The 8,310-nt window shown below is 60.7% G+C and overlaps 1 protein-coding gene across 1 annotated transcript in view; it reads right to left on the bottom strand.

The window, feature by feature from the left end:
- The window catches only part of LOC132813927 (SLIT-ROBO Rho GTPase-activating protein 1-like), a gene marked incomplete at its 5' end in the record, with an annotated part of 43,788 nt that overhangs the window by 14,380 nt on the left and 21,098 nt on the right, over window positions 1-8,310 (bottom strand). Inside the window, one exon of the mRNA XM_060823310.1 lies at window positions 1,126-1,281. Within this exon, the coding sequence (XP_060679293.1) occupies window positions 1,126-1,281 (156 nt within the window). The remainder of the gene's footprint in view (window positions 1-1,125; window positions 1,282-8,310) is intronic.

Genomic DNA, 8,310 nt, shown 5'->3' with positions numbered 1-8,310 from the left:
ACACACCCACGCTGAGTCTGTCAGAGAGATCACCGAGCGATGGCCGAGAGAGAGGGACAGACACACTCACACACACACTCACTCACACACACACACACACACACACTCACACTCACACACACACACACCCACGCTGAGCCTGTCAGAGAAATCACCGAGTGATGGCCGAGAGAGAGGGACAGACCCCCGGCCAGGGGGCAGACACACACACACTCACACTCACACACTCACACTCACACTCACACACACTCTCACACTCACACACACCCACACTGAGTCTGTCAGAGAGATCACCGAGTGATGGCCGAGAGATAGGGACAGACACACTCACACACACTCACACTCACACACACACACACACACACTCTCACCCACACACACACTCACACACACACACACACACACACACTCTCACCCACACACACACACTCACACTGAGTCTGTCAGAGAGATCACCGAGTGATGGCCAAGAGAGAGGGACAGACCCCCCACCAGGGGACAGACACACACTCACACACACACACACACACACACACACTGACACATACACACTCCCTCACACACACTCATGCACACACACTCACTTACTCTCACACAGTCTCTCACACACACACTCATATACACACATGCTCACACACAAATACACTCACTATATACACACACACTTTTATTCACAGTCACACTCGCTCACACACCCACACACACACACACACTAACACACTCAAACTGAAACACTTACACACACACTCGGAGAACTGACCAGTGATCCTGCCCTCACTGGGGTCACCGACACAGAGGGGCAGCAGTGGGCACCATCGAGTGGACACACTGCAGAGACCCCCCCCTCCCACAGCACCTTCCCCCACCCCCCCCACCCACCCACCCACCCAGCCTGGCAGGACGAGGGGAAGCTGGCACCAGCCCCTGCACGTTCCCCTCCCCGCTCCTCACCATCCCGACTGGGAATGACACAGGCTGTACGTCCAGGATCCCAATCCCCCGGGACTGTCTCCCTCACCTGAGGGCGGTGGGCAGGGTGCCCGGGGAGAGGGGGAAACAGTGACCGTTCGGCCCATCCAGCACGCACACCCCCCACCCCCACCCTCACCCCCCCGGGGGTCTCACCTCTCCTCCAGGGCCGGGCTCCGCAGCGGCCGAGGGGCAGTCGGCTGGAAAACCGGGATCCGCAAGGCGCCATCGGGAAAGCGTCTCCTGATGGGACTGCTCCCACTCCGTCTTCTCGGAACGGGATCACTCTCCGGGTCACTCAGCGAGGCGTCCCTGACCACAGCACGGACAGGGGGTTAGAGACAGGGGAAAGCTCCCTCTACACACTCCCCCACTCCCAGGGACAGGGGGTTAGAGACAGGGGAAAGCTCCCTCTACACACTCCCCCACTCCCAGGGACAGGGGGTTAGAGACAGGGGAAAGCTCCCTCTACACACTCCCCCACTCCCAGGGACAGGGGGTTAGAGACAGGGGAAAGCTCCCTCTACACACTCCCCCACTCCCAGGGACAGGGGGTTAGAGACAGGGGAAAGCTCCCTCTACACACTCCCCCACTCCCAGGGACAGGGGGTTAGAGACAGGGGAAAGCTCCCTCTACACACTCCCCCACTCCCAGGGACAGGGGGTTAGAGACAGGGGAAAGCTCCCTCTACACACTCCCCCACTCCCAGGGACAGGGGGTTAGAGACAGGGGAAAGCTCCCTCTACACACTCCCCCACTCCCAGGGACAGGGGGTTAGATACAGAGTAAAGCTCCCTCTACACCGTCCCCCACTCCCAGGGACAGGGGGTTAGATACAGAGTGAAGCTCCCTCTACACTGTCCCCCACTCCCAGGGACAGGGGGTTAGAGACAGGGTAAAGCTCCCTCTACACCGTCCCCCACTCCCAGGGACAGGGGGTTAGATACACAGTAAAGCTCCCTCTACACTGTCCCCCACTCCCAGGGACAGGGGGTTAGAGACAGGGTAAAGCTCCCTCTACACCGTCCCCCACTCCCAGGGACAGGGGGTTAGATACACAGTAAAGCTCCCTCTACACTGTCCCCCACTCCCAGGGACAGGGGGTTAGAGACAGGGGAAAGCTCCCTCTACACTGTCCCCCCACTCCCAGGGACAGGGGGTTAGATACAGAGTAAAGCTCCCTCTACACTGCCCCCCACTCCCAGGGACAGGGGGTTAGAGACAGGGGAAAGCTCCCTCTACACCGTCCCCCACTCCCAGGGACAGGGGGTTAGAGACGGGAAAGCTCCCTCTACACACTCCCCCACTCCCAGGGACAGGGGGTTAGAGACAGGGGAAAGCTCCCTCTACACACTCCCCCACTCCCAGGGACAGGGGGTTAGAGACAGGGGAAAGCTCCCTCTACACACTCCCCCACTCCCAGGGACAGGGGGTTAGAGACAGGGGAAAGCTCCCTCTACACACTCCCCCACTCCCAGGGACAGGGGGTTAGAGACAGGGGAAAGCTCCCTCTACACACTCCCCCACTCCCAGGGACAGGGGGTTAGAGACAGGGGAAAGCTCCCTCTACACACTCCCCCACTCCCAGCGACAGGGGGTTAGATACAGGGTAAAGCTTCCTCTACACCGTCCCCCACTCCCAGGGACAGGGGGTTAGAGACAGGGGAAAGCTCCCTCTACACACTCCCCCACTCCCAGGGACAGGGGGTTAGAGACAGGGGAAAGCTCCCTCTACACACTCCCCCACTCCCAGCGACAGGGGGTTAGATACAGGGTAAAGCTTCCTCTACACTGTCCCCCACTCCCAGGGACAGGGGGTTAGATACAGAGTAAAGCTCCCTCTACACTGTCCCCCACTCCCAGCGACAGGGGGTTAGATACAGGGTAAAGCTTCCTCTACACTGTCCCCCACCCCCAGGGACAGGGGGTTAGATACAGAGTAAAGCTCCCTCTACACTGTCCCCCACTCCCAGGGACAGGGGGTTAGATACAGGGTAAAGCTTCCTCTACACTGTCCCCCCACTCCCAGGGACAGGGGGTTAGAGACAGGGGAAAGCTCCCTCTACACACTCCCCCACTCCCAGGGACAGGGGGTTAGATACAGGGTAAAGCTTCCTCTACACTGTCCCCCCACTCCCAGGGACAGGGGGTTAGAGACAGGGGAAAGCTCCCTCTACACACTCCCCCACTCCCAGGGACAGGGGGTTAGAGACAGAGTAAAGCTCCCTCTACACTGTCCCCCACTCCCAGGGACAGGGGGTTAGATACAGGGTAAAGCTTCCTCTACACCGTCCCCCACTCCCAGGGACAGGGAGTTAGAGACAGGGGAAAGCTCCCTCTACACCGTCCTCCCAGGGACAGGGGGTTAGAGACATGGGAAAGCTCCCTCTACACCGTCCCCCACTCCCAGGGACAGGGGGTTAGAGACAGGGGAAAGCTCCCTCTACACACTCACCCACTCCCAGGGACAGGGGGTTAGAGACAGGGGAAAGCTCCCTCTACACCGTCCTCCCAGGGACAGGGGGTTAGAGACAGGGGAAAGCTCCCTCTACACCGTCCCTCACTCCCAGGGACAGGGAGTTAGAGACAGGGGAAAGCTCCCTCTACACCGTCCTCCCAGGGGCAGGGGGTTAGAGACAGGGGAAAGCTCCCTCTACACCGTCCCTCACTCCCAGGGACGGGGGTTAGAGACAGGGGAAAACTCCCTCTACACACTCCCCCACTCCCAGGGACAGGGGGTTAGAGACAGGGGAAAGCTCCCTCTACACACTCCCCCACTCCCACGGACAGGGGGTTAGAGACAGGGGAAAGCTCCCTCTACACACTCCCCCACTCCCAGGGACAGGGGGTTAGATACAGGGGAAAGCTCCCTCTACACCGTCCTCCCAGGGGCAGGGGGTTAGAGACAGGGGAAAGCTCCCTCTACACCGTCCCTCACTCCCAGGGACAGGGAGTTAGAGACAGGGGAAAGCTCCCTCTACACCGTCCTCCCAGGGACAGGGGGTTAGAGACAGGGGAAAGCTCCCTCTGCACTGTCCCCTCACTCCCACGGACAGGGGGTTAGAGACAGGGGAAAGCTCCCTCTACACACTCCCCCACTCCCAGGGACAGGGGGTTAGAGACAGGGGAAAACTCCCTCTACACACTCCCCCACTCCCAGGGACAGGGGGTTAGAGACAGGGGAAAGCTCCCTCTACACCGTCCCTCACTCCCACGGACAGGGGGTTAGAGACAGGGGAAAGCTCCCTCTACACCGTCCTCCCAGGGGCAGGGGGTTAGACACAGGGGAAAGCTCCCTCTACACCGTCCCTCACTCCCAGGGGCAGGGGGTTAGAGACAGGGGAAAGCTCCCTCTACACACTCCCCCACTCCCAGGGACAGGGGGTTAGAGACAGGGGAAAGCTCCCTCTACACCGTCCTCCCAGGGGCAGGGGGTTAGAGACAGGGGAAAGCTCCCTCTACACCGTCCTCCCAGGGGCAGGGGGTTAGACACAGGGGAAAGCTCCCTCTACACTGTCCCCTCACTCCCACGGACAGGGGGTTAGAGACAGGGGAAAGCTTCCTCTACACACTCCCCCACTCCCAGGGACAGGGGGTTAGAGACAGTGGAAAGCTCCCTCTACACACTCCCCCACTCCCAGGGACAGGGGGTTAGATACAGGGGAAAGCTCCCTCTACACCGTCCTCCCAGGGGCAGGGGGTTAGAGACAGGGGAAAGCTCCCTCTACACTGTCCCCTCACTCCCACGGACAGGGGGTTAGAGACAGGGGAAAGCTCCCTCTACACACTCCCCCACTCCCAGGGACAGGGGGTTAGAGACAGAGGAAAGCTCCCTCTACACACTCCCCCACTCCCAGGGACAGGGGGTTAGAGACAGGGGAAAGCTCCCTCTACACCGTCCCTCACTCCCAGGGACAGGGGGTTAGAGATAGGGGAAAGCTCCCTCTACACACTCCCCCACTCCCAGGGACAGGGGGTTAGAGACAGGGGAAAGCTCCCTCTACACCGTCCTCCCAGGGGCAGGGGGTTAGAGACAGGGGAAAGCTCCCTCTACACACTCCCCCACTCCCAGGGACAGGGGGTTAGAGACAGGGGAAAGCTCCCTCTACACACTTCCCCACTCCCAGGGACAGGGGGTTAGAGACAGGGGAAAGCTCCCTCTACACTGTCGCCCACTCCCAGGGACAGGGGGTTAGAGACAGGGGAAAGCTCCCTCTACACCGTCCTCCCAGGGACAGGGGGTTAGAGACAGGGGAAAGCTCCCTCTACACACTCCCCCACTCCCAGGGACAGGGGGTTAGAGACAGGGGAAAGCTCCCTCTACACACTCCCCCACTCCCAGGGACAGGGGGTTAGAGACAGGGGAAAGCTCCCTCTACACACTCCCCCACTCCCAGGGACAGGGGGTTAGAGACAGGGGAAAGCTCCCTCTACACTGTCGCCCACTCCCAGGGACAGGGGGTTAGAGACAGGGGAAAGCTCCCTCTACACCGTCCTCCCAGGGGCAGGGGGTTAGACACAGGGGAAAGCTCTCTCTACACCGTCCCTCACTCCCAGGGGCAGGGGGTTAGAGACAGGGGAAAGCTCCCTCTACACACTCCCCCACTCCCAGGGACAGGGGGTTAGAGACAGGGGAAAGCTCCCTCTACACCGTCCTCCGAGGGGCAGGGGGTTAGAGACAGGGGAAAGCTCCCTCTACACTGTCCCCCACTCCCAGGGACAGGGGGTTAGATACAGGGTAAAGCTCCCTCTACACCGTCCTCCCAGGGGCAGGGGGTTAGAGACAGGGGAAAGCTCCCTCTACACTGTCCCCTCACTCCCACGGACAGGGGGTTAGAGACAGGAGAAAGCTCCCTCTACACACTCCCCCACTCCCACGGACAGGGGGTTAGAGACAGGGGAAAGCTCCCTCTACACACTCCCCCACTCCCAGGGACAGGGGGTTAGAGACAGGGGAAAGCTCCCTCTACACACTCCCCTACTCCCAGGGACAGGGGGGTTAGAGACAGGGGAAAGCTCCCTCTACACACTCCCCCACTCCCAGGGACAGGGGGTTAGAGACAGGGGAAAGCTCCCTCTACACACTCCCCTACTCCCAGGGACAGGGGGTTAGAGACAGGGGAAAGATCCCTCTACACTGTCCCCCACTCCCAGGGACAGGGGGTTAGAGATAGAGGAAAGCTCCCTCTACACACTCCCCCACTCCCAGGGACAGGGGGTTAGAGACAGGGGAAAGCTCCCTCTACACCGTCCTCCCAGGGGCAGGGGGTTAGAGACAGGGGAAAGCTCCCTCTACACACTCCCCCACTCCCAGGGACAGGGGGTTAGAGACAGGGGAAAGCTCCCTCTACACACTCCCCCACTCCCACGGACAGGGGGTTAGAGACAGGGGAAAGCTCCCTCTACACACTCCCCCACTCCCACGGACAGGGGGTTAGAGACAGGGGAAAGCTTCCTCTACACACTCCCCCACTCCCAGGGACAGGGGGTTAGAGACAGGGGAAAGCTCCCTCTACACACTCCCCCACTCCCAGGGACAGGGGGTTAGAGACAGGGGAAAGCTCCCTCTACACTGTCCCCCACTCCCAGGGACAGGGGGTTAGAGACAGGGGAAAGCTCCCTCTACACCGTCCTCCCAGGGGCAGGGACAGGGGGTTAGAGACAGGGGAAAGCTCCCTCTACACACTCCCCCATTCCCAGGGACAGGGGGTTAGATACAGGGGAAAGCTCCCTCTACACCGTCCCTCACTCCCACGGACAGGGGGTTAGAGACAGGGGAAAGCTCCCTCTACACCGTCCCCCACTCCCAGAGACAGGGGGTTAGAGACAGGGGAAAGCTCCCTCTACACCGTCCTCCCAGGGGCAGGGGGTTAGAGACAGGGGAAAGCTTCCTCTACACACTCCCCCACTCCCAGGGACAGGGAGTTAGAGACAGGGGAAAGCTCCCTCTACACACTCCCCCACTCCCAGGGACAGGGGGTTAGAGACAGGGGAAAGCTCCCTCTACACTGTCCCCTCACTCCCACGGACAGGGGGTTAGAGACAGGGGAAAGCTCCCTCTACACACTCCCCCACTCCCAGGGACAGGGGGTTAGAGATAGGGGAAAGCTCCCTCTACACACTCCCCCACTCCCAGGGAAAGGGGGTTAGAGATAGGGGAAAGCTCCCTCTACACACTCCCCTACTCCCAGGGACAGGGGGTAGAGACAGGGGAAAGCTCCCTCTTCACCGTCCTCCCAGGGGCAGGGGGTTAGAGACAGGGAAAGCTCCCTCTACACACTCCCCCACTCCCAGGGACAGGGGGTTAGAGACAGGGGAAAGCTCCCTCTACACCGTCCTCCCAGGGGCAGGGGGTTAGAGACAGGGGAAAGCTCCCTCTACACACTCCCCCACTCCCAGGGACAGGGGGTTAGAGACAGGGGAAAGCTCCCTCTACACACTCCCCCACCCCAGGGACAGGGGGTTAGATACAGGGTAAAGCTCCCTCTACACCGTCCTCCCAGGAGCAGGGGGTTAGAGACAGGGGAAAGCTCCCTCTACACTGTCCCCTCACTCCCACGGACAGGGGGTTAGAGACAGGGGAAAGCTCCCTCTACACACTCCCCCACTCCCAGGGACAGGGGGTTAGAGACAGGGAAAGCTCCCTCTACACACTCCCCCACTCCCAGGGACAGGGGGTTAGAGACAGGGTAAAGCTTCCTCTACACTGTCGCCCACTCCCAGGGACAGGGGGTTAGAGACAGGGGAAAGCTCCCTCTACACCGTCCTCCCAGGGGCAGGGGGTTAGAGACAGGGGAAAGCTCCCTCTACACCGTCCCTCACTCCCAGGGGCAGGGGGTTAGAGACAGAGGAAAGCTTCCTCTACACACTCCCCCACTCCCAGGGACAGGGGGTTAGAGACAGGGGAAAGCTCCCTCTACACACTCCCCCACTCCCAGGGACAGGGGGTTAGAGACAGGGGAAAGCTCCCTCTACACCGTCCTCCCAGGGGCAGGGGGTTAGAGACAGGGGAAAGCTCCCTCTACACTGTCCCCCACTCCCAGGGACAGGGGGTTAGATACAGGGTAAAGCTCTCTCTACACCGTCCTCCCAGGGGCAGGGGGTTAGAGACAGGGGAAAGCTCCTTCTACACTGTCCCCTCACTCCCACGGACAGGGGGTTAGAGACAGGGGAAAGCTCCCTCTACACACTCCCCCACTCCCAGGGACAGGGGGTTAGAGACAGGGGAAAGCTCCCTCTACACACTCCCCCACTCCCAGGGACAGGGGGTTAGAGACAGGGGAAAGCTCCCTCTACACACTCCCCCACTCCCAGGGACAGGGGGTTAGAGACAGGGGAAA

The sequence above is a fragment of the Hemiscyllium ocellatum genome, unplaced genomic scaffold (genome assembly GCF_020745735.1).
Source record: "Hemiscyllium ocellatum isolate sHemOce1 unplaced genomic scaffold, sHemOce1.pat.X.cur. scaffold_543_pat_ctg1, whole genome shotgun sequence".
Taxonomy (NCBI): Eukaryota; Metazoa; Chordata; class Chondrichthyes; order Orectolobiformes; family Hemiscylliidae; genus Hemiscyllium; species Hemiscyllium ocellatum.
This window is presented reverse-complemented; position numbering and strand designations above follow the sequence as displayed.